A 26,835-nucleotide genomic window follows, 5' to 3' on the forward strand; every position below is an offset into this window, starting at 1 on the left:
CATTAGGTCATCAGGTCAGGTGATTATTACATCGTATACCATGACGTATAACATGCCATGTTGTGAATAGTTTTTTCCCCCCGCAGTGTTGTGTTTTCTTTCACAGTCTTTTTCTACCGATTGATTTCACTAAACTGTAACAAAAGGCACCATTGGTCTTTAAAGGATGGTTTCTCTACCTCAGAAATACACAACTTGTTAAAGTGCATCATGGCCTTATGTGTTTCTATTTCAATTTGTGTCACATCTGAAGTATATGGTAGCCTGAAGTGGACACACATCAATAGCCCATGTTAAATTTACTATGTGGCCTTGCGACGACAAATTAGTTTTAGTTTTTTATCAGATAATTAAAACACCCATTGCCAGATTAACAAAGCACACACACAAATTAAGAACACATGGCCCTTACTATACTCGGTGTGAGAAATGGCAGCATGGTATGTAGCCTAGTCTGTCACTATTGTTTTGTTGTCTAAGGGTGTAGTCACACCTGCTTCTGCTGCAATAGCTGCAGTCGTCACTTGGTTCGTTTGTGTTAACCAAGCAGCAATCTCCGGTCTAAAAATATGAGACAATGTGGAAGTGCTAAAATCTGCTGTTTCTCCAGTGTGCACTTGAGGCTGGCTCCAGAACTACTGGAAGTCAGATACAAACCAAGACCAAAAAAAAGCTGTTTACAAAGCAGAAATTAACCTATTTACAGCCTGGTTCAAAAAAACCTCTCCTGTCTGAATTGCTAATATAACTATATAGCTCAGCTCAAATGACTGACAGGCGCCTTATAGCGCCCGCACTGCCAATATGGCCACGATAGCTGATTTGCTTCAAAAATCTGTTTTGAAACAGATGAGTGATGTCGGGGAGACTATGTCCATTAATTATTCAGTCTTAAGTGTTAACACAGCAAAAGTCTCTAGCAGTTTGAAGTTGGAAACAAATGCCAGATATGATCACGTTTTTCTGTCACTGGTCAGAAGTCTTACCCAGAAGGCAGAGGAGTTTCATTATATGCATTCATGGTCTTAACCTCTATCATGGGGAAGAAAAACAGCCATGTAGCATCAGCAGTGTGTGGGGCTAGTTTGTTTTATAGCGTTCATCTGGCTAGTACCCTTATTTGCTGTTTTATCAAAATGTGCATTTTTTTCGAGTCCAGACTGTATCTGGAAAATAATGTGATGATGCACCAGTTGAAATGAAGACATGCTGCCTCACAGAGCCAAAGATGAAGATGGGCTCTACTTCTTCTTCTCCTTTTGTTTTGACTGAACAGTTGGCAATCAGATGCATTACTGCCCCCCATTACTACAGTGAACCACAGTTGTTATGAGTCAGTTGTGCCAGTTGCTGAGGTTTTTGTGTTCTCACTGCAAAGGAAACACTACAGGGTTCAAATGGAAGCGACCTGAGACCACTTTATTTTGGCGATCCCTGCTTTTTTTGTCCTGCATCCGATTGTGATTGCATATGCCCAAGAAAACCAGACTCACTGTTCAGAAACAGGGCTCACTGTTTTACGCAACACTTAAGTCCTACTTTAATGTTATACTTCCTTTCAGCAGACTAGCTGCTACAGTTTGGTGTTAGTTGCAGATTTGTACGATAATTTTTTACCTAACAGTGTTGAAAACTATGGTGACCCAGTACGTATTTTATATTCAGGATCTTAGTATCCAGAATATTGCCAGGATCTGGATCGTACTTTTACATCTGTCAGAAATTATGGTGACCTTGTCTTGTATTGTTTTGCAAAGCAATTAGACCATTTATCGTGGAGTTGTATAAACGTATGGTGAAAACGGCCCAATCTCACAATTATAAAGAGTCCTTTAAAAAAGTCCTGGATCCAGACAGTGATCAAGATCACCTCCAAAATTCAATCACTTCTTCCTTATCCCATTTAGAACATTTCCTGAAAATTTCATCAAGATCCATACGTTACTTTTTAGTTATGTTGTTCACAGACAGACAAACTCTCCCAAAAACATAACCTCCTTGGCGGAGGTAATACATTTATTTGAATGAGAAATGCAGTTTTTTTTTTTCACAAAGTAACAAAAATAAATAAATGTCTCAACCAAACACCTGTAGTCAGTTCAGTATCTGAGGAAGACTAGTTTTGTTTCTCTGAGTTAACAGGTTAAGTAAAATGAGATCTTAGTTGAGACAACAGCCAGTAATGGCAATAATGCCAATAGCCAATAATGTTTTGAAAGGAGAAAAGAGTCCATAAACTGTGAATACACGTCACCTTAGGCCCTTCATATAGTGCAGTATGGCGTTTATGCTTTGTGTTTATCAGAATAAACATCGTCTTTCCTCTTCAACCAGCACAAAGCAGAAGTCCAACAGTCACAGGGGGAAGGGCTACCAGTTCTGTGTCAAATATGCAGATTTGTTGAACATGAGATAAGCCCAAAATAGAAATAGATGTCAGCTAACTAGCCAGAAGCTTTTCTGTATGCTGGTCGTTCAAGGAGACATATGACAGCGTATGAAAGGTCACAGTTCTTGTTTATCTCAAAGCCCTCAGACTATCCTAGTCCCAAATGATGGACTATAATTTGTGACCAAAATAGTTTGGCTTGGGATGTGTGCAGAGTCAGAAACAGAGGTAGAATATCAGTTGGATTTTGTACTTTTTGTGTTACAGCTTTGGTTATATGGACCTTTTTGCATTTGTAAAATCTGGCTTTGATTTGGCAGGTATACAGTGATGAAGCTTGAGCTTTGTTATGGAAGCCTGAAGCAGACATGTCCATACATTTGATTTGCTTTATGTGCTTGTGACTGGAGTCATTTCTGGTTGTTTCATCAGTATTTTTTCTGTAGTGTCAATTACATGTTGTGTCTATATAATCCAGCCACCTTGCCATAAACCAGGGCTGTAGTTCTGGTTGCTAGTAAACACCATTATGCCAATGCTCTACTACCCCAATGTAAATATTTCCAGATTCTACAAATCTACAATTTTACGGAGCACACGCTTTTGTCCAAAGCAACGTACAAAAAAGATGGTGAGTGACATCTCATAGCTTTTAACATTTGTCAGAATTTTGATTTATAAAATAGAGATATTGTTGTATAGGCTGTGTCTGGTTAACTCTACAATCCATTACAAGCACATAAATGCAGGCTTAAACCTGCAGAGAGGGCTGAAAGCTGGCAGTGCTAGCTCTGCTATTGTTAGCCACACTGAAGCACACCAATTTGACAGTGTTTGCTAGCACAATATGTGATATATTTTTTTTAGCTTTGTTAAGTAAATAAGGCATAAACTTGGCTTTCACCTGAGTGTTTCACCATCACCAGTAGACTTATCTGCTAGTAAGATATTACATATTTGTTTGAACAACAAGGAATCCAACTGCAAGGAAATCTGGAGAAAAAAATTGTGAAATATTTTGTTACCACAGAATGACACAAAAAAATATGGATGCATGTTTGATTAGGGCCTTGTTTTCAAATCCCAGGGGAAAAGACAATTTATTCATATTCATCATCGATTATACAAAACAGATGTTTAAAAACATCAAGCACATCCTGATATTAAATTTTATTTGCAGCTTTCTTTCATCAACAGCAGAGAAAGACAGGTGTTATCACTTTTACAGGAAAGAAGCACAAAACATGAATGCTTGAAATGTGTCCATGGCAGGCTCTCAGCTTTTAACCTCCTCTCACGAGGTGAATCCAGGACAAATCTGGTCCTACGTGATAGTTCATCACTGGTTATGCAACTTCAACCAAATTGTAACTATAAAAACTTGTTTCAGTTTGAAAAAAAAATCATATGACCCAACTTATTATCTCATCGGAATCTCTGAAAACAAGCTTTCAATGTTTTGTGTTTCAGAGCTTCTGCTGCATACACAACAGGCCCTAAGGACATTTGGAAAGGTTATATGCACACTTAAGAGCAAATCTGCTTTCTGAACTGAGCTCTTTTGGTGTCTATTTGGGATTTTTTTTCCAGCTTCATGCCAAAAAGCCTGAAGCATCCACACTCCACATGATCCTGCAATGATTTATTAAAGAAATGCAGAACTTCCAGGCTGCTTCCTTTTATCTAAATTACTGAGCAATGTAGTCAGCTGTCACCTCCCAGTTCAATATGTAATGTAAGACAATCCAGGCCTTTGTTTTTGTGGAACTTTGTCCGGCACATTGTGTGAGTTCAGCTCTTTGTTACAGGAAACAGTGAATTGACGCCCCCAGTTGACCAAATTAGCGCATCCTGTGGTCTGGCAGGGTCTGCGTAAATGGGATGGAGCATGACTGTCAAAGCTGCTCCCACAGAGCACAGACAACAAATACACACACACACACACACACACACACACACACACACACACACACACACACACACACACACACACACACACACACACACACACACATTCTCTCTCTCCCTCTCTGGGTTGTGGGATGTTCGGATGAGCTCTCGCACTGGAGTCACCACCATTACATCATCTATTCCCACACAGCCGAGCACCAAATGAGAAGCGTTTTAATATTTAACCGGGATCCCGATCGTTCAGACCGAGCAGCAGACAGACGCACGCGTCGCCCCGCAGAACGGACGCGGAGGGGATTATAATAACAACAACACATCAGATGTCTACGGGGATGATGGCGTTTCAATGAGCGCGGGGGAGAGGAGGGGGGAGAGGAGGAGAGACGTGCACCGTCATCAGCATCTGTCCGCCAGCTCCCTTTGTGTTCACCGGAGAATGTGAATGGCGAAAGATGACATGGCAGAGGTAGATTTGGCATCAAACGGAGCGGAACCCCCCGGCGAGGCCTCCTCGGCGTTCCCCTACGAGGAGTACGAATGCAAAATCTGCTACAATTATTTCGACCTTGACCGCCGGGCTCCTAAGATCCTCGAGTGCCTGCACACGTTTTGCGAGGAGTGCCTGAACACGCTGCACCTCCGGGAGGAGCGGCCATGGCGCATCAGCTGCCCCATCTGCCGCCATCGGACTCCGGTGCCGGATTATCGGATACAAAACCTGCCCAACAACACCAAGGTGACGGAGGATTTTCCGCTCTACATCGACTCGGACCCCCTGCCTCAGGACGCTTTACCTCCGTACCCTCCCCCGCTGCACCCAGCCCTTGTCGCCCTCCGCCGGGAGGAGGCGTCGGGGACGTCCAGCGCCAGCCAGGCGACCCCGTCCACTACAGTGTCCACAGCCACGACCCTCTCCCAGGACTCGGTGCGCTACGACAGCTGTCAGAGCTGCAAGAGAGTTGCTCTGACCACCGGCTGCGTGTGCGTGATCTTCTCCTTCCTGTCCATGCTGGTCCTGCTGTTCATGGGCCTGATCTTTGTGCACAGTCACAGCATTCCTCCCTCGCCGGCGGGACCCATTTGCTTGTCGGTTGCCAGCATCCTGGCCATGTTCTCGGTGGTCGTCACATGGCTCATCTGCTGGCTCAAATATAGACCTGACCATGAGACAGGCCGCTCCTCCGCCACCAGTAACTCCCGGAGAAACGCCTGACAGGCTGCTGGCTGGAGTGATGGAGATGTTGAGCTGTGGCTGTGAGATCATGTACATAATACTGACACCTAAAACTCCTGCTCCCTTTACTTTTTCTAGGAACAAATCTCGTCCAAAATGGCCTTTTATCAGTATAGCAAACACCCAAAGGCCTTCATGTTGTTTGGAGCAATAGGCCGACATGATCCTTGGTATTCTTCTCCTTAACTTATGCACTTGAATGCACAGCAGGCGCGGCGACTGGGTGGGGGGCTGTCTCGATGGGTGAGCTGGTCTAAGACTTGGACGGTGGTGTTGATGTGAGCTGAGGTTGGTTTGATGACTGAATGTGAAGTGCTTATTTCTGGGGTTTGATACCCTTCCCACACTAACCTGATAGATAATATGCATATCCCACAATGCCACTCACTGTATGATAACGGTCCATTATGAGTCACTCTTATATCTCAACAAAGCACTGTTGTATTGTACAAATCTTTGGCAATGTTCACAGCTGAGTTTCCAGGTGATGGCTTTTGGTTCGTAAGGAGGCGTTTTGTTTGTATGAGAAGCCACTGAAGTGTAATTCTGCAACAAAGAAGTCGTACCCACAATCCAAACTGTAAATAGTCCACAGGGAAGATGTGAGTGTTTCTGGATAGGAGCGATCTAACCTTTGCGCTTTAACTTATCCTCCAGGATGGCACTGTTTCCTTTTTGATGACAAAAGTTGCACCTTCTGCAGGGTTTTTCAAGAAGATAGCTTTTGCTTTTGACCCTGTGTTAGCTGTTTGTGCATGTGAGGCCCTGGTAAGGTCAAGGCTTTCTGTTTTTACCCTTTTCTTTTCAACAAAAGGGACATGGTGTTTCCTGAGCCGTGTGCCTCACTTTGTTGTTGAATGAAGCAGAACTTCACTGTAATCAAAATAAATCCGTGCACGGGTCTCCTGCAGACACCCAGACGGCATCCAGCTGGAGTGTCGGCAGGGATTTCCTCTCTCTGTCACATCATTCACACATAGGAAGTCGAAAAACAGGGTTTTCCATCAGCTGGAGCTGCTCCCCCTCCCACATTGGCACCTTCTTTTTATTTATGAAAAATGTGGGTCTTTAGATCAGGCTGAGAAAATAGGTCAGTAGAGAAACAAGGAGGAAAAGTGTGTTAAATAGGTCCAATTCAGGCTCCAAGTCCAACATCAGCTGCTGCCATGGTGCAATATCACCGCTCTTATTCTTTCAAATACACACTGGAGAAACTGAAAGTATCATTTTCAACCCATCAGAGGAGATATGCAGTGTCCTTTTGGCTCTTTAGAGAACATCAGGAGTCATAATTACCTCTGGAAATGTTCATAGTTACATGAGCTGAGGGGCTGGAAATACCAAGAGGTATAAAACAAGATTTGACTACTGCTGCACAGACTGAGGAAGATGGTGTTAATCCCTGCACTATAAAAGAATCCAAATATTGGATTTCCCTAAATTTAACATTTTTGAAATGTAGTAGGAAATGCACTTCAGAAATGTAATGTTGATCTGTATAAAACATGGAAACAAAGAGATACAGTGATATAAATCGGCTTGAGACAAAAGAGATTTTTCAAAAAAGCTCTTTTCTCATTAAAGTGATAACTGTCAATCAAAGGAATAATGCAGTGTTCTTAAGGTAATTCTACAATCTAAGCTATTTATTTATGACTCCAAGATATGGCAAAGAAGTGACTCCTAATGTGGGGTGTTATGAAAACCTGAATACTGACAAATGGACCTCCTCCCTCTCTGACCTTTTAGTCAGCATTTCATTGAGAATTCAAAGATAATTTGGACAACAAAGTGGTTTTAGCACTTCTTGTCCTTGCACACTGGCAGTGTTCCTACCTCACTGCACCAGGGAAAAAACATCATATGCCTCCCCTACTTGAATCCCATGCTTGCTTCAATCATCCCGCTTGACCTTTTCCCCAGCTGTCAGATGATGCACTTTCACCCTCTTATTTGACACGAGTAATGGGGTCTACCTTTGACTTATGTGAGCATATTGTATTTATTTCAGAGGACCTAGAAGATGTTGTTGGTTTTTATGAGAATCTGTGGTTGTTGTTGAAGTACCAAACGTATTTGCACAGAGAAATGTTCTTTATGTGCTGTTTTGCATACATAAACACATTTCAGTAATAAAGGAAACATGACTACCAATGGCCTTCATTCATTGTTTTACAAAAGCTAAAAGGTTAGCATGGCACCTGGGTATGGTATCAGAGATGTACATCTCCAGGAGCATGCCCAGAGGGGTGGCACTGGCCTCCCTTGAAATCTGATTGGCCAAACCAGATGCCAATTCAAATTTCCTGCTTTTTATTGGCTATTGGCTTTGGTGGAAGCCAAACTGATATTCATTCTTTGTTAATACTTCTGCCAAAGAGGGAGGGTATATTTTTGGGAGTGTTTGTTTGTGAACAACATAACTCGAAAAGTTATAAATGGATCTTCATGAAATTTTCAGGAAATGTTCAAAATGGGATGAGGAAGAAGTGATCTGGATCACCGTCTGGATCCTGGATTTCTCAAAAGGATTCTTTATCATTGTGAGATAGGGCTGTTTTCACCATATGTGTATATAACTCCATGATCAATGGTCGGATTGCTTTGAAAAACAATACAAGACAAGGTCACCATAATTTCTGACAGATGTAAAAGTATGATCCAGATCCTGGCAATATTCTGGATACTAAGATCCAGAATATAAAATATGAACTGGGTCATCATAATTTTCAACACTGTCAGGTAACAAACTATGGTACAAACCTGCAACTAACACCAAATTGTCGCAGACAGTCTGCTGAAAGGGAGTATAACATTAAAGTAGGACTAAAGTGTTGGTGAAAATCACAATATGCTTGGTGGAGGTCTGTGCTTTCTGAGTGCTTTTCTAGTATTACCAATAGTCCTGGTTCAAAGGCCTGTCACATGTACAGCAAGTCTGAATGTAGAAATTAGAATGGCTGAATCCATCATGTGTCAGTAGAGGTGTGCATTACCACTTATCCTTTTAAAGTCAGATAAGCTTAAATGATTTTCAAAAGTGTTTATGTTGGAGGATAATTATTGCAGTATATGGGGATGACTCAGAGGGGAAATTATATGAGGCAACATAACATAACATAACATAACATAACATAACATAACATAACATAACATAACATAACATAACATAACATAACATAACATAACATAGCATAACATAACATACATAACATAACATAACATAACATAACATAACATAACATGAAGGCATCACCTACGTGTGATGGTGGGACAATAGTCTCCTATCTATCTATCTATCTGTCTATCTGTCTGTCTGTCTGTCTGTCTGTCTGTCTGTCTGTCTGTCTGTCTGTCTGTCTGTCTGTCTATCTATCTATCTATCTATCTATCTATCTATCTATCTATCTATCTATCTATCTATCTATCTATCTATCTATCTATCTATCTATCTATCCACAAAGTTCTCTAAAGGTTCCCTGCTGTGCACCAAACACTCCCCCTGCTGGCAGATAAAAGATACTGCATGCTAATAAAAAAAATATAAAGGAACACCCACCCTTCCTTTAAATTCATTTGTCATCTTGGTCTGTTTGTGTACACTTTTGGTGGCTTGAACTTGATTAAAAGTAAACAAATATTTGTGATATGGGCTGTTAAATGATGCATCATTAATACTAGAGCCTGAGATTTCCTGTATGAGTTTTCTTGATCATACAAGGCTTTCCTTTCAGATGATGTGCACTAAGCCATTCAGCAACATTTTTTTCCTAACAAGAGAACAGAACAGATGAACCCAGTGTTGACCAATCAGCATGTGAGTTGGTCACTGTGGCTACTTGACAGATAAAGGCTACTTTGCATGTGTTAACCAAAAGTTTTACACCATGTGACTTACAGATTTAGTCTCTTCTTAAAAATATTCCCCGCCCCACGTAAACACATATCTGTTTAATGATTGGTCACTTTGTTTCTACAGCACTACACTACAGCTTTTCTGTATTTTTCAATCATCAGAGGTTTCACTGATTAATGGAAAATAGTTTAAGGCAAATGTGTGTTTACAGATTAGCCGTGACAACAAACAGATCCAGACAACATGTTTTTGTAAGGAGGCCAGGCAAATGAATTTTAATGCCTCTCAATCAACATTTTGTTCTGTGAAGCTGTACAGTAATTCTGTTGACCTTTGACCAGAAGTTTCCATTCACTGTTCTCCCGGATCAAGCGTGACGCTGCCAGTCAACAGGAACAAAAACACCGCAGTGTAGAAACAAAAACATATAGTTGAGCTTAAAACTTAAATTGAAATACAAGTTCTAAACAGTTTAATTGTACTATTTAAACACATTTTGGCATTTAAATGCGCTAAATATTTTTAAATGACCCATATTGTAATTGGATTACCCAGGTCTTCTGAAGACAAATAGGCTATACAATTTAGAGAACAAATCTTATATTTTTACTCACATTTTTCCAGTGCCTTAAAGTTTGTTCTTTAGATCCAGGAGTGACATGCCCATGTTTTTCTAAACAACGCAGCGGTTGCTGGAAAGTTTTGATAAAGAAACCCCAGTTTCTAAAATGCTAAGATATGAATGGATTGTCAACTTCTGAAAGGATAGTTTCAGAAAACACTCATAAGCTACTTCAGCTGAAGCTGACATGAGTTTGCCTTTCGTTTTATAACCATGGATTTTAATTTGAGATGCAATGAAGGACTCAGTTTCTACAGTTACGCAAATAGAAATAAAACACAACACGCGGCACCTGGATGTAGGCCCATGTGCCAAGTTTTACCTGCGGGAACGTTTGGTTTTTCAGCTACATAAATGTAGATCAACTGTAGGCTACTTCAATTGCTCTACAAACCAGGAGGTAATCTGGGTAACCAAAAACACACAGGTCGTTATTATTTAAGTATAAAAAGTAGGCATTTAGAATAATAAAAAAAATGTGAAACGGATAAAAAGTGAACATACAACTTGGTCAGTTTGCACTTTAACCTCCCCAGCTTGTCCTGTCCTCCCTTAATGCTAGTCAAAAGGAATTATTTAATATGTAAATACCCTATCTGATTTGTCTCCGTGCGAATTATTCCCATATTAGTGTGAAATGAAAACTAATTGATTTGGACAGATATGTGTTTGTGAATGTCTTCTTCTCAGAGCATGCGAGGTTACTAATTTATTTCTCATCAAGCGAGATTTCTGACTTTGAATTTCATCCTCCGGTAATGGATTGGACACGGGGATTCAGTGTCGCTTTAAAGAGAGGGCCGAGGTATGCATCATGACTCTCTGTTTTCCATTTACCCTTTCTGTTTTTCTTTCTTCACTTTTTTCCAATATCCAATTTCAAATAGATCATTGACACTCCTAAATCGTCACGTTCGTCTGCGCAAAGACTGATGATCTCTTTCTTTGAGGAATAACTCTGCAAAGAAAAAAAGAAACAGTTAAGTGTCACTAAAATTTGCTTCGAAAGTTTAGCCCTGAATTTACTTTTAAAACTGCATACATTAATTAATGCTAATATAAGACAGTATGTATTAGTGTTGCCCCTCGAAGACTCAAATTATTAATCGCGGAAAGGTAAACAAGCCGTTCTTCTGTTTTATTGGATGTTAAACCAGTCAAAAAACAAACTTACGTTTCCCCTCTTTTTGTCATGATCATTCATTTAGTCATGATAATAATCTTCTGTGAGGATAATCACATCTTCCCCAGCAGGTGAAAGACCCCCTGTTAGCCCTGCTTATTTTAAACCCAGCATCCATCCATTGTCCCCGTGCGTTTTTGAGTCAAGCCAACATTTGAAGTGCGCTTTTTCCCCAAAGCAGCTAAAAGAGGCGAATGTTAATTGAAACCTACTTAGCCTGTGGGACATCTCTTCTCTATGCGTAAATTAAGGTGAATGACAGGGACTAAGGTGGGTCCCCTGCTGGGTACCCGTTATTGCTCCGTGGACCATAGGTGAGTGGGCTGAGACATGAAAGAGCTGATCAGGTGCTGGGGGGTGATTTTCAGCCCGAGTGTTGCACGAGTCACGCGGGGGTTCAGGACTGATGAACAGAAAAGTTTTTCCAGTGGAATACTTTTTTTTAGACACGAACCTGGGTCCCTATTATCACAAATGGATATTTAAAAATGTGTCCTCGAAGTTTAACTTAAACTTAATTTCTTACAGGCCTGCATGAGATACACCTCGACCGAGATGAGGAAGGATCGGGAAAACAGGTACTCAATGTGCCCCAGAACACCACTCCATGCAAATTAAATTTCACTACGGCTGTGAAATAAATGATGCCATGTGATAAACGGTGAAAAAGACAAACACTGGTGCTGTCTTTTTCAAAGCTCTGGAGCGGAACCTTTGCTTCCCTGATTGATTACGGACTAAAGGATGCTGTGACCCACGATACACACCTTATGAAAGACTTTTAGAAACCACCACTACAAAACACACATACGTATCACTCCGTCCTTGTTTAATATAGGTCGGTTCAATTATTGATTTTCAGACATTTTGGGATGTACCTTGTTCTTTACCAGAGCGAGACTGCCTTTACGGCCGCCCTGGCGTCGTATCCTGCTGTGGCGCACGTCCCCCTTCAGACTGTTCTCGGCTGGCTGTTGCGCAGTCTGAAAACCACAATAAATTCCTTGAGGTGCACACACTTTAGCACCATTTGTGTCATATATGAGGTCATGGGGTGAAAACAAATTAGGGGTCATGTGTGATAGCAAGGGTTTAACAGGTTAGAGATAATTTTGCGCACGGAATAGTGACACAATGCTGGTATTGAAATTGTTTTCTGAAGTCCTGTTATATATGGAATCTGAATATCTTTTATATTCTTGAACGAATCAAATACCCATGTTTTGAAGTTTTCCCATACATTTTAATGCTGAAGTGATACCATATATGATCAACATTTTAGCGTGTATATACATAAACACATCAAACCAATACAAAGAGACTCTCTGGCAACATATTTATTCGAGTAACTTGATGAATTTGGTGTCAAATAAAAGATTAATAGAGGGACACAGTTGTTAGTTAAGATTATAAAATATAACAAAATCTTCAATTTGAAAGGGAATATATTACACATCTATATAAAGGCTACAGTTTAACTTTACTTATTTATTATAGATCATTTCCCCTTAATTTAAAGCTATCCTGTATTTGACTTGAAGTTTTGGTCCCATTTTTGTCCACATTTTTGCACATTTTGAAGCAATGTATCGAAACAATGAACCATCTATTGATTTTTAGGCTCATTGTATATTAGAGAGCTCTACATACAGACAGCATGCCTACAGTGTACAAGTGTTAAATCAGCATTTTTTTTTTTTCAGCAAAAAGGACATGGACGAAAAATTTCTAAATATAATTTGCAAGAAAACGCACACATCAGGACCAGTAGGCATAAATTTATGCAAAATAGTTCAGAGAAGTGCAACCATTTAATTACATCAACAAACTCGTTGAGCAATCTTAACCAGTCTTTCAAAGCGTTATTTCAACCAACAACACAGATCACGAAACTTTTCGTGGTTCGAACAGTACACGCAGAGTCCACCGTAGCATCTTTTTTTTTTTTTTCTTTTGACGCCCCTGTCCCATCCGAGCAGCGTTGTGACAGCGTATCTAATTGGAGGAAAGTTTTCAGCCTCAGCCAATCATCGCACCGTGCTGCGTACCGGGTGTACCAGTTCGACCAATCACAACAGGGATGCGCCGACAGGGAGCGAGAAGAGCTCTGCCACTTTTGACTGTCTGCTCTCACTTTGTGCCGGTGTCAACAAACAACAACAACAATTATTACGCCGTGGCTACGCCGCTATTACAAACACATTCCCAGTAGGTTTACTAAGGGCGAATTAAACTGAGGATACGGAGAGTTTTTCACGCCCAAAAAGTCGAGTCGTCGTTTTTTGTCGTCACATTTAACTCCTCGGAGGGTAACGGCTGTCCTGGGACCCTGGTGCTAGTGTGAAGCCCAACTCGGACGTTTATTCGCAGGCCTAAGGGACGGGTTTTTGACGGTGTCCTCAAGCTTCAAACTCGGTGTTGGAGCAGCAGCAGTAGCCTCCCCGTTAGGAGGGGGTATCTGCAGTCTCTGGGGTGGTGGAGGTATGACGGCGTTGGCGGGGTCAATACCCAGGATGATGCGACCCACGCTGGCTCAAAACTATCCCCGCAGTGGCTTCCCACTGGAAGGTATGGCATCACAAGACCAAGAAGTTACAAGTTAACAGCCATATGTGTTTAATACAAAGCCTGTATTTTGCTGTTTAAAGCTCGCTGCGTTTATATTCAAGGCACTGCTCTTTTACTGAACTTGTTCTGAAAATACGAAGCTATTTTGACCTAAAAGCTGAAGAGAAACAGTTTTATAGCCCATATGCAGTCTAACTTTTGGCCATGTTTTTCCTTCTTTGGTGTCTCACATATTTCGCCATAACTTTCAATACTGCCTGCTTACTTTATAGCAGGCCACCCTTTAAACTTTTTAAATGTCAATACATTTTTTGTTTGGATAATTATAAGCAAATTAGTAAAAGTTTGTTACCTGTAGCTGAAGTTTATAAGATAGTATTTTGTTCTTTATATTTGCTTTTAGGGTCAGTTTAAGTGCATTTTTCCCGTGTCGCCATGTAGCCATTACAGTATGCACTGGGATAACTTTATTTACTAGTTCCCCTCGTATTTTCATTGAACGCAGTGTCCACCCCGTTGGGTCAAGGCCGGGTGAATCAGCTCGGAGGGGTTTTCATAAACGGGAGACCTTTACCCAACCACATTCGACATAAAATCGTGGAGATGGCCCACCACGGCATCAGGCCGTGCGTCATCTCCCGGCAGCTCCGGGTGTCCCACGGCTGCGTGTCCAAGATCCTGTGCCGGTACCAGGAGACAGGCTCCATCAGACCCGGAGCCATCGGTGGCAGCAAACCTAAGGTATGGACCACGGAGAGCAGATCAAACAAGTCAATTGTTATGTGGCTTTTCAAATTAAAAGTTTTGTTATAAAATCAAAGTTTGTATAAGCGCCCGAGTGGCAAAAGCAAAGTGAGTAAACTCTGTGACTTTTCTGGCTTTTGAAGCAGGGAACAACGCCGGATGTGGAGAAGAGAATAGAAGAATACAAGCGGGAAAACCCGGGTATGTTTAGCTGGGAGATTCGGGATAAATTACTGAAGGATGGGATTTGTGACCGCAACAACGTCCCTACAGGTAAAAAGGGCAGAAATAAACTTAAATTACACTTTAACAGGCTTCATTTCATTTGATTTTCCCTCCAAACGGACGTCATCCATTTTAAGATAAATTATAGCTCTCTTAATCAACAGAGGAACATCCAGTTAGATATCTAAATCAAATTATAAAGTTTAACCAATTACCCATAAAATATCTGACAAGTCAATCGGCTTTTGTGTAGCTAAAATCTCTGAAAATTTAATAAATTTGATTTCTTAACTCTCCCTTTGTTTGAAAAACATTACTAACTTTACTGTGTTTCGTCTTTGTAACTACTCTAATCTCCATAGTTTTACCTTTTTTCTTCAAATGTCTCAATTTTCCCTCTTTGGGTGACTTTTCTTACAGTGAGCTCCATCAGTCGCATCATGCGGAGTAAATTTGGGGGCAAAGGCGACGAAGATGATGATGAGGATGAGCTAGAAAAGAAGGAGCTGGAGGAGAGCGACCGGAGGGCCAAACACAGCATTGAAGGCATCTTAGGAGACAGATGTGAGTAAACTGTTCCTGTGATATTCTGATAAAGGTGTGGGAAAATTGAGTTGGCGCTCAAAGTATAACTGCTGTTATCTTTTTTTCATGTAAGTGGCTGCACACACTTGGATCAGTTTGGTTAGATCAGATACTATCTTGTGTGTGGTAAACTTTTTTTTATTTGGCTGTACTGTAGATGAAAATAGTAGATGAAATTTAACTTTCTTTGGAATAATCTCCATAGCATATTAAAATCAAAAATCCATCTTGTAGGAACATGTCTTCTGAAAGTGTGAAATAATTGCTCTCAACCTGTTGATCACTTTGAGCTGTGGGCAAAAGATAAACTTTTTTATGTGAAACTGGGCTCCATGTGAAATTTTAGCATGCTGTAAAGTTGTTACCTGGGGGTGGAGAGTGTGTGTCTTCCTTTGTTAGGAATTCTTTATCGACCATATCTCTCCGGCTAATGTTTTTCCCATGAGGCCATACCGTAAATCAAACAGCAGGTGATGGCTCTGTGCGGGAAAAGTGTGTGTGTGTGTGTGTGTGTGTGTGTGTGTGTGTGTGTGTGTGTGTGTGTGTGTGTGTGTGTGTGTGTGTGTGTGTGTGTGTTTAGCCTTGGTTTAAAAGCATTGAGGATGAATAGCTATGTTACAGTAAGTCTGCATACTGCAAATTTTACGAATTCAACCTGTGGATTGATAAGGCTTGAACGGATGAAGCTGTCCGCAGCATTACGCTTTAATTTCCTCCTCACTTTAAAGTATTTTACTTAATAAATTATGGAAACATAGATCGCATTTCTCTTGGCTAGAGCTCAAGAGGATGTTTATTTATTTATTTTATGCAACAAATCGATTTTTATTAGTGTTTCAAACGGCTGCATCCGCTGTAAAAAAGTGACTACCTGTAAACTACAATCAGAGGAAAATGTTTTTTATTATAATTCCAATTGAATAATCAAATTGTTTCATTTCCAAGATTGGGCTTTGACTTCGGGCTTAAAATGCGCTTGGAAAAAAAACACAAGTTTTTTTTAATGCATAAAACAAGAGTCTCACCCCTCCATAGCGCTTAGCACCCTGAAATTGTACACATTATAACATCAACCACATACAGTGCAGATCAAGGTTGTTTTTTTCCCTTCGTATATCAAATATTTTTTATGTAAAATTGAAGGTAGGGTATAACAAGTTTCCCCATTAACTCATTTCACAGCATTGCAAGACTTTATCGTGTTAAATCATCTCTGCTTTGCACATGTGAATTCATATAGCCTTTTTTTACAGTCACGCATTAATAACCCCACCTGCATCATTACTGAGGAAAGTCGTTACTTTACCATTTGTTCAAATTAAATCCAAATTTTTCCATGCCGGGCAGGTGTCGCCTCAAAAAGTTTGTCTAGCAGTTTTCCGTCGCTCTGCAGAAACTATGCGAATAATGTGTTTGTAGTCCAACTCGATGAAAACCCAAATGGATTTCCTTTCACTTTAGCTTACGGGGTCAGTGTGACAGCTTAAGTGAAAAAGGGGAAGGCTAATTCCTGGAAAAACAGAGGGTGAAGTTTGTGTCATAACTCACTCCGAGTTTAACTTTTGAGCTGGTGATAATGACCTAAAGTTAAAAAGTGCCTCACATTACTTAATGATTTCACCCTAATTTGGTGAGAATAATCTGTCAGTTTACACTCACAGCACCCGAAACTGAACGCTACCTCATTAATATATTTTTTAAATAATTTCCATTCCTTCTGTTTGTGTTTTTAAAAAAGAAAAAGAAGCAAAATGTCAGAATTTAATCCTCCATTTTCCTGCTTGCACGTTCTTCGTTTCAGTATCAGTTAAAAACTAAGAGAGCAGAGAAGGGACTCCCATCCGAAGAGACAAAATGTCCCCCAGATGAGTTGATCAAACATTTGTTCAACGGTTTCCAACTCTTCACAAAGACACGCCTCGCGCGCACAACAGGACGCTCACGGATGAACTTGATAGACAAAGGCGCGAGAGTCTATTTGGGGCTCACGCTTGGGCTGCGCGCGGACAAAAGGCCAGCTTGGAAACAGCTTTGGGCCGGCGCTAAAGAAGAAGGCAACCTGTTTATAATTCAGTCAGAGGGAAGAAAAAGAAAGGGGAGAGGAGAACTCCTCCACAGAAAAACCCCGACTAAACACACTATGAGGCCGCAATGAAGGATGAATTATTCAGGAAAGCTCCGGCACGGTTTAAAGAGAGAAAATGGCCGTTTTCACCTACAAAATGTTTCCTTTTGGGGTCGGCTAAAGCAGCTCACAGCCATTCAGAGGGACAATTGAGGCCTCTAAAATCCACTCACGTATTGCCTGAGGATGCGTGCTCGCTCCCAAAACTAGAGTAGCACGCGGTCACACATGTGTACGCGCACAAATACGCACCACTGAACACTTAACTCAAAATTCAAAGCAATTAAAAAAGTTGAGGTACATGTAGCCTATGCACCGGTAAAACTTTTGAGAACACGCACACAGAATGTAGGATAAAATGATAGGAAAAAGTTCAAACGATCAGTGAGATAAATTCCAACCTTTACAAGCAATCTTTATTGAATTGTCAAATAAAAACGTTATAGCTTATTTGCTTATTTTTCGACGTCGAAACTTTGAATAACCTTCTTGCTGTCCAATTTATTTTTCTTCCAAACAGAGAAGTCAGACCTTGTCAGTTCCAGCATCTTTAAGTGAATCTTAATTGCTGTCTGTGATAATATTCAGATTTTTACTGTCCAACAAAACAAAATGTAGTTTTCTGCCCTGAAACACTGCGCTTGTAACACTGAGCGGCTGTAACTCATGATCTATTATTGATTCTTTGATGAGTGGCCGCTTTGCCCCCACGAACATTAATAACGTCCTCTAAATGATGTCGATATTGTGCTATGTCACATTTAATGACGGAGGGAGTGTATTAAAGAGTGTTTTCGGTGAATGGGGACTAATGTTCTCCCCGGAGAGCCCCGGTCTGGCCCGGAGCGCAGCCTCACAATGGGGGCCCGGCCACCCGTCCAGCGCTGCGCACAACTCCGAAAAACTCAACCTACCCCCCTTCACCACCTCCTCCTCCCTCCTCTTCTTCTTCTCCTTCGCCACTTGCTCCCCAAATCTCTTCAAGCAGATTAAATCGACTCCTTTATTTCATCTCACTTTCATCTGGAGAGCAACACCGCCCCTCTCCCTCTGTTTCCTACTCTTCCTCTGTGTGTCTCAGCCTGCGGCGCACAGCGCGCTTCATATCTCAGCTCCATCCTCCGGGGCGCACAAAACAAAGTCAGAGCAGCTTCGTCAAGTTCCTGGTTCAGTTCCTCATTTTCAGTCTGTGGACTGAAAACATGTCGTACATTTGTCTTTTCTGACACTTTTATTTTTTAAAATTGCTAGTTTTAACAATAGAAGAAGAGCAACAAAGTTTTGATAACATAGACTATTTCTTTAGATGGAGCTCGAATTAGCTCATCTAAAGAAATGAAAAATACAGAAATAAAAAAAAAAATAACTGAAAACTGTTCCCCAAACAGAGCAGTTGTTCTCAGTATCTGTAAAACCCTTAAGTTTCACTGCAAGTTCTTCCGAACTTTAATATGAATATAATTAATGTTTTCAGTGTCCAAAAAAGCTCTCCAACACATGTGTGCATTCTGTTTCTCTATTCATTAAACATCTAATAGCACCATGAACTGTACTTGGTTGTTACATAAAATTAAATTGAACTAGAATTTCTTCCAAGCCCTTTTGTAAAAAGTAAACAAGTTAATACAGAAAGGAATTCATACACAGAAATCCCCTCTTCATTTTTTAATCAAATATTTTCATATTTGGCAGTAACATTTGCCCTGCAGGCCTGTTGCTGGGCTATACCACACTCCCAGCATCACAGTCATTAACCCTGCAGACAAAGTTAATGATTAAAACAGTCACGCTGTCCCGCCTCCTCCCTCCTCCTGCTTCACATTTTCACAGTGTATCTTTCTGAGTCCCCACTTCGTTAGGTGAAATTAGCCAGATAATACAGAGGAGCCTTGTTGGGGGCTGATACATTTCCATTTAGGCTGGCAGTGTGTGCGTACACACATACTAATACACACAGCGCATGCATACACACACATTCCACTCTGCAATGCAAACAGTCAAAGGGATAACTTTATTTGGTGAAAGGGGATCCTGGAAAGGGCTAATTGAATAAGCCCGGGATCTTTGAAAAACCCCTACCATGGTGAGTGCAGTCATCATGTCATAATTAGGTTTATTGAGGCGCATTCCTTCAATCTGCCTCCATTCCCCCAGGCTCATTGTATCCGAGGCCCAGGCCAATGGCCGAGGGACAAAGGGGGAACCTCGAGCAGACAATACATGAAAGAGCCATAAAGATTTAGCCTGCTTTGTCACAGAAACCAAGTAGGACTTTGTTTGTATAAATAATGTGAATGAAAGGAGAACTTGGGCTCCTCTGCCACTCGGGGTGAGGGATGGCGTGCTGCAAATGTGATATGTGGGCACACACTGGACCAGTGCCAGGTCAGAGGAGAGGAGAGGGAAAAAAATGAGGAATTGAGAGAGGTGACAGGAAGAGCAGAGGTGGAGAATAAGTTTGGTGCATTCAAGTGTGTTTGCAGAGACTGACTTTTTGCTTCAACTTTTGTTCTTCATCTTGAAGTTTCATTTGGCACATTAATGACAAACACACAGATTTTAAAGGTTAACTGCAAAACATTCATACAAGAGAGGAAAAAATAGTGAGTTTTGACATTTTCTTTCTGTATCCAATCACTAGACAAATATTATTTTATCATGAATAGGCCTGATCCACCAGAAAAGTCTGGCTTTAAAAGTTAGTTGTTGGATTGTGACCACTTGAAGTCTGCATCTTTTGAACATAATGATTCATGAAGGGAACAATAACTCTAAGTTTTGAGTAGTATATTGATCCATAAACTCAGATTCTGTTTTTATTTTATCTGGAAAAGAAAGAAAACTGACATTAAAAAGGACAACAACAACAATAACAACACCAACAACAACAACGCAGTAAAATTAAGGAACATTGTCTGACATGTATGAACTGAATCATGGCTGTGGCTTTGAGGAACTCTTGACTTAATCAACACTTTTGACAAAACTGTACATCATGTTTCTCTGGTTGTCCTGTATGTTTGTGCTCAGTATTCTAAATTTTACGCTCTGCTCCTGCTTCTTTCACATGCAAGTTTTCTGGAAATTTGCAAACACAGGCTCTTTGGTCTGCATGCTGCAGCAGCTTGTTGGGAACCAGTTAGAGCAGGAGCGTCATGCAAATGATCTGTTTGCTTTTATTTTTCGTACAAAACTGTGTCACATCCCTTCAAAAGCTCCTCATGCTCAGGATTTCACCAAAACATCAGGACTTTAACGGGCTGACAAATTTTTAATTATGACAAGTATCCAAAAAGATGCCAGCTGTTGTTTTCAGATGTCATCAGAACCAACAAGCTCTCAGTGGATTTTATAATAGCTATTGGCTAAAACTGGTCTGAGCCAAGTGTCTGCTGAAGAGGGCTCTGTGTGTCCACTGGAAGAATGAATGTGTCACTCAGTGAGTCCCTGGGCATGAGGGCAAAGGGGGGCACCAGGGTGCAAGTGGCGAGCTCCAAATCACTCTCCTCTACCCCGGGGCTCTCTGTCCCCTCTCCTCATCCAGCTCTCCTCCCTCTCTCGTGAGTTTTTTCTAATAAGCCCATGCATGATGACTATTCAAGCATGAAAACATAGTTATCTGCAAATGAATGGCTGCTCTATGCTTCATTAAAGCCTCTTTTTCCTTTCACACTCTTATTGTGACCCTCTGATATCAATTCAAAGGGCAATTAATGAATGCACACCAACTTTGAAGTCAGGGTGATTTCAGAGAGAGGAGGGGAGCTCGAGCGTGTGTGTGTGTGTGTGTATGTGTGTGTGTGTAGGTTGGGAAGGGGCAGGGGGTATTTGGGGTATTCCCCCTTCAAGACCCAGCCTTCACCCGTGATGGACTAGCCACATTGAGCCGAGAGCGAGTGAGCCCCAAAAGACGGTTTGAAGGGAGTGAAAGAGTGAAAAGGCCCAGCGAAGGTCAAGTAGAATGGCTCGCCTTAGAATAAGGCCCCTCTTTATCTGCTCTGAGTATGCACTATAGGCACAACAGCTGGGGGGAGGAGGGGGAGGGGGTGAGGTTGTTTTTTAAATGTGCATGAGTGTGTTTGTGTGTGTGTTTCTGAAGGAGCAAGAAGAATGTGAGTGCATGTGTTTTTCCTCTCATGAAACTATCTGTGTTTGTGAGCAGGCTTGTTTCTCATGTGTGTATGTGTGCGTGTGTGCGTGTGTGTGTGTGTATCAGGGTTAGGGTTGGGTGTCAAAGTTTGCAGAGGCCAGTCAGAGGCCAGTAAATGCAGCGTCTGTGCTGCTGATGGGGGGACAGGCAGCTGTCAATCACCTGACTGATGAAGCCTGACTTTCATTCACAGCTTTGTTAACTAATTAGCCAAGTCGCTTTTGTGCTGCGTCGGGAAAAGATGCTCAAAAATGTGTTTTAATCTGAGAAAGTCTTCCATAGTGACCCAACTTGAATACATCTTGCAGGTTTGTGGCTTTTGATAGATTTGATTTCACACATGATCACTCTGATCTTTAAGCTTTACAGCATTAAAGCTGCTAAACGCAGTGTGCGATAAAAATAATCAATTTTCTTCAGGCTTTCTTGAATGAATGCACAGCCTTGTAGAACATGATCACAGGTGTTTCCTTGTTCAAATAGAAATCCTCTGCCAAACCCAGAGTTTCGTGGTAATATTTACCATGTGAAAGGTAGGAAACTCAGATCCACCCACTTCATGAATGCAGCATTATTCAGAACATTACAGCAGCCCTGAATGTCTCACTGGATTTTATAGGACTTACATTTGAGCAAAAAAAATCATGAATCAAATTACACTAGATCATAATCCTTATTCTTTAGATGGAAATACTTTATTAGGGGAATATACCTGACACACAGCTGCAGTTGAATCTGCTCAATGGCTGTCAGTGCTTTTCACAACAGCTTTACTTTTCCTTCACAGTAATAATAGTTCATACAATGATTAGAGGCTGCTGTTATCTGTACGTCATCGTGCCAGCAACAGTAATATTATGTTATAATGATAACTTTATAAAGCACTTAAAAAAAAAAAAAAAAACAACTAACAAAGTGTTTTACACAGGCACCACATGAGAACATGAGGGTCATCAAATCACAGGTGTTACACCTTATTATAACACTTATTACCCAGCCAGGTGATGTATTTATTTGTTATTATGCATCACTATTGTTTGAAATGTGACAGCAAGCAAACTTTGTAAACTCAGTTTGTAGAGTAGTTTAGTGTCCAGAGTATCTGACTGTTAATTGTGACTCACAGCAAAGTGCCCTGAGAGACAGTTTATAGTATTGGGATAAAATTTAAATGTATTGCCGCTTGTTTACAAAAAAAAAAAAGTGTTTTGAAACTTTCAAAAACAGACTCCCGAGCAGAATTTTTCTGAAACACTGCCGCCACTGTAGCTGTGTAAACAGTAAGCTGAAATTTTCGGTGGTAACACTTTCGTCATGTTTCACTTTCTGCATTACACTTTCATTATGGCAACTGAAATTGCCATGCGCAAACCGGACGACAACAGTAACAAAGGCAGACTACTGTGTCATGTCTGTGCTGCTGAGTTTTCTAACTTCCTTCTAACAAAATGTGCATCTGTTGCATCACTTCTGGACTTATTCTGTTTTGTTTATTAGCAGCTACCTAAACTTCTTCAAGTTTGTGGGGGGCTGTGTCACTACAGTCATATCGCCAACTACAGGCCTGGCATGCACACTACAGCATCAGTCCCTCAGTGTTTTTTTGTAAACACAGATTTTTCTCACTGTATTTTTTGTATTTTTGGGTGAACGTTGTGTAAACAGGGCCTGAGACATGTCCATAACGTGTAACATTAGTGAACCCTGGTTATGTCCTACCACAGCTCATCTACCAACTCAAACCTCACCAAGCAGAGCTAACGTAATCCCACTCTTCATTTTATTGAAAGACTCTTCAGTTATATCACTCTCTTCTAGAGCTTTCTTCTGCTCTCCGGTTTGTTTTCTCGTTGTCAGTCCAGCTCCAGTGTCCACTGTTTCTACAAAATAAATTTAAGATATTGTTTTCATTAAGAAAAAGGACAGATCTTGCTTCAAAGTGCTAAACTTTGCCTCTGGCTTTGTCATCGTAGGGACTTTCAGTCTACATGCTGTAAATGGATTTGTGTACCTGGTAAAGTGTGACCCAACCACAGATAGTAAGAAATAGCATCTACAAAAAAAATGTTTTGGAGACAATAATATCAATTTCAAATTGTGGATTATGAAAAAGAAAATACATAAAAGTGAGACTACTTTAAGATCCCACATTACGCCCTCACAGGGTCTCCCTGCTTCCAAGACAAGATAATGAAGCTTCAGTAAAATTTTCACCATTACCATGTATATAGTTTCTTTCCACAAGACACGGCTAATAGATTTTACGTGCTGCTGTTATGTCAATAAGTATGAAGACTCCCATTATATTTAGCTTCTCTAGTACCGCATCAAACTATTTATTTTGATACTTCGTTGATTAAGTGCCCCCTAGTGGCAGAAATCATAAACTAAGCTTTTAAGAGCGAGACAGAACTGTCAAACACGGAAAAGAGAAAAAAAGAGAAACTGACAGTTAACCTTCTAATAACCTACCTTGTTAGACTCCAACAAGTTCCCCACTGACTGAAACTGTGAGTTTAAAGACAGGGAAGAAGTGCAGGGTCAATGGGCCGCTGTAGGTCACTCTCCCCCAGCGCTGCACAGGAAACAGGGTTAGAAACACATTTAGCTACAAGTGACAGGTAACCATTTCCTTGCAACCCTCCCACGTACTCTACATTAATCCTAATTCTTTCTGACGGCTTAAAAACCCAGACATGTTATTGTTTTCTTGAATTAAAAGACTGTTAGTGCTCATGGTATTTTTTTTTTTTGCATAGTCACAACCTGAGCAGGACTCACGAGCAGCTGTGAAGGTTCAAACTCCTCCTTAGCATGTCAAGTGAGTTTGCCCTCCAAACCCCTCCTCTAACACGCACACACACATGCAACATGCACTCGCACACCATCTTTTCCTCTTAACACAGCAGAAAGAGCCACAGATGGGTCCATAAGCTGTCAGTAAAGCCATTATCCAGCCCAGCATCTGCCTGTCTTGACTTCTATATACTGTTTAATGCAGTCGGCCAGTCACTTAGTCCCCCGACTGCTGAATGGGAGCAGCATGGTCGGCCCGCCCAAATAAATGCTGCGTTTGTCTCCTCTGCCTTTTGTTTTGTTTTTTTTCGAGAGGGGTAGGTGGAGTGAATGAGGGGGGGCTACATGTCACAGGCTCAATTTAACCTTCACTATTAACCAAAGACCCCAGAAGAGTTACTGGGATGTCCAAGGAGGGGTGTAAATAGTGCACATATGGTCAGTCAATTCCCACAAGTCTCTGAAATCCAAGTTTGACACATCCCCATTCACTCCCCCTCTATCTCCGTCACACACACACACACACGCATACGTACTCAACACATACTGTCCAATGTCTCTGTGGACATATTTAAGCCTTTGTGTCCCCACTCGAACCCCCCTCCCCTGAAAGAAATCAGCAAATCTTTCCAACAGTCTGTTTTTAAGCTAAATCCTCCATTCTCCTCCTCTCTCCTCCTTGTTTTTCTCTCTTCCCTGGGATGGCGTTGCACGGCGGGATCCATTTTGGGCTTTCTTGGCTCTGGAGACGGTTGTTTTGGCTCAGAGTCCCGTGCACTGTGCGCCTCTCAGGGGTTTCAGTTTGGTTAAATTAAACAGTTTTCTTTTCTCCACTAACCCCCTTTCCTCCACCCCTCCAACTGCTCCTCTCTTATTTTGCGGCTTAATGCTCCTCAGCTCCTGGGCAATCTCGTCGAGGCCTTCTCCCACTCAGATAATTTTACCCTTTCCAGGCTCTTATTTTCCTCATATTTCGATCCACTGACAAGAGAGCCACCCCTGGCTCCTTTAAGCTGAGGTGAAGCGAAAGTATACAGTCAAGTGTTTACTAGAGCTATAAATATAGTGTTTTAAGATATAGCATAAGTGTACCGGCAGGGAAAGATATGAGGGTTAGAGTGGATAATTTGATTGGCCGAGGCTATTTGACGGTGCCAAATCGATGTGATCAGATCTTAAAGATAGCAAGGCGATGACGGCAAAAGGGGCACTCTGAAACCACAGGTTTTCACAAGGTTGGAAAAGATCCGGGAGCAGGGGGAAAGGTTTCGCCCTCCACATTCACTCCTCCCTGTCTTTCTCTTTGTCTCCAAAAATACATAGACCAGCGCTGATTTAGCTCCCTGTTCCCTCACTGCAAAGATAAGTTTGAAAAGCATTGTGTATGAGTGTGTGTGTGTGTGTTTATTCTTGACAACACTTCAAACCATGTGACAGAGGGTACGGCACAGTTAATGGATGCTAAAGTGGGGACGCCTCAGGGCTGACAACTTCAATTAATGTAGCCTGTGAGTGCATGTAGGATCAGGGGAAGCCCAGCGCTGTGTGTTCAAGTCATGTGCTCCCAGTTCAGCTCTCTTTGTGTTGAAGAGCTCATGAGCCAAACTGTGAGGAGCTTCAAGGGTGGATGCACTTCATGTCGGCACAAGACAGCCACCAAAACACCCTTTTAAGACACCAATGTGTCACCCTGTGAATTCACATCACTTACAACAAGTTAAGTTTTTTTTAAATCAATTATTGCTTCATGCATGCTTATCATACATGAGCTTTAAGGGGCCTGAGATAAAAGACAGTCTCAAACATCCATCAAATTAAAATTATTCTAATAACTTCCTTGTATTAGTAGTTTAAGTATAAAGTTATCAAATGAATAAAACTTAATATCATTTTTGGGGATGTTTGCATATATACATGTTGTGAAGAAGACCTCTAGCTTTGTCTGTGGCTGTGTTCTTTATCATACGCAGAGTGTATTAATACTGAACCATGCCTAGCGGTCAGACTCTTTATTGAAATGCTTTTTTGCTAACCCTCCCTTTTTTGGGAGCTCCATAAAAGACTTGTATTGTCTAGACAAAGAAGCAGCTATGATGAATGCTGAGTATGATCTTTTTCTTTTTTTTTTTTTTTTTTAAGACAAAAGCATCTATATACATATTGCTAGCTCACAACAAGAACAAACTACTCCCCTCCTTCACCTCTTTGTTATTTACTTACTAAATTTAAAAACAACCAGTTTGTCTGCTCTGGGCTCCTGTAGAAACATGTCAGTCCAAAATGGTGGCTTTATAGAAGATAGTGGCTGGCTGTTTTCGAAACCGCCTACTTCACTAGCAGTGCCTACTATTTTGGCTGAAATTCAGTCTGTAGTAGTCAGTATTCGAAAACTTGCAAAATCTGCAGTATACTAAAAATCCCCGGATGTCCTACTGATCCAGGAAAAT

General features: G+C 41.1%; 2 protein-coding genes across 5 annotated transcripts in view; both read left to right on the top strand.

Annotated features, from left to right (window-relative positions):
- The first annotated feature begins 4,285 nt into the window (after positions 1–4,285).
- Positions 4,286–7,680, top strand: rnf228 (ring finger protein 228). The gene has a single exon (XM_074680326.1). It carries the CDS (start codon positions 4,743–4,745, stop codon positions 5,511–5,513), a length of 771 nt encoding a protein of 256 aa, XP_074536427.1. The 5' UTR covers positions 4,286–4,742; the 3' UTR covers positions 5,514–7,680.
- Positions 7,681–12,802: 5,122 nt separating this feature from the next.
- Positions 12,803–26,835, top strand: part of pax3b (paired box 3b) — a 32,996-nt gene continuing 18,963 nt past the window's right edge. For 2 of the 4 annotated variants that reach the window (XM_074680317.1, XM_074680316.1), the window contains exons 1-4: positions 12,803–13,763; positions 14,269–14,504; positions 14,651–14,780; positions 15,153–15,296. In XM_074680317.1, the coding sequence (XP_074536418.1) occupies positions 13,679–13,763; positions 14,269–14,504; positions 14,651–14,780; positions 15,153–15,296 (595 nt within the window). In that variant the 5' untranslated portion in view covers positions 12,803–13,678. The remainder of the gene's footprint in view (positions 13,764–14,268; positions 14,505–14,650; positions 14,781–15,152; positions 15,297–26,835) is intronic. The other 2 variants (XM_074680319.1, XM_074680318.1) reach the window with 1 other exon arrangement.

Source organism: Halichoeres trimaculatus, unplaced genomic scaffold (genome assembly GCF_033239565.1).
Source record: "Halichoeres trimaculatus isolate MK-OKI-2021-1 unplaced genomic scaffold, fHalTri1.1 fHalTri1_scaffold_9, whole genome shotgun sequence".
In the NCBI taxonomy this organism is placed as follows: Eukaryota; Metazoa; Chordata; class Actinopteri; order Labriformes; family Labridae; genus Halichoeres; species Halichoeres trimaculatus.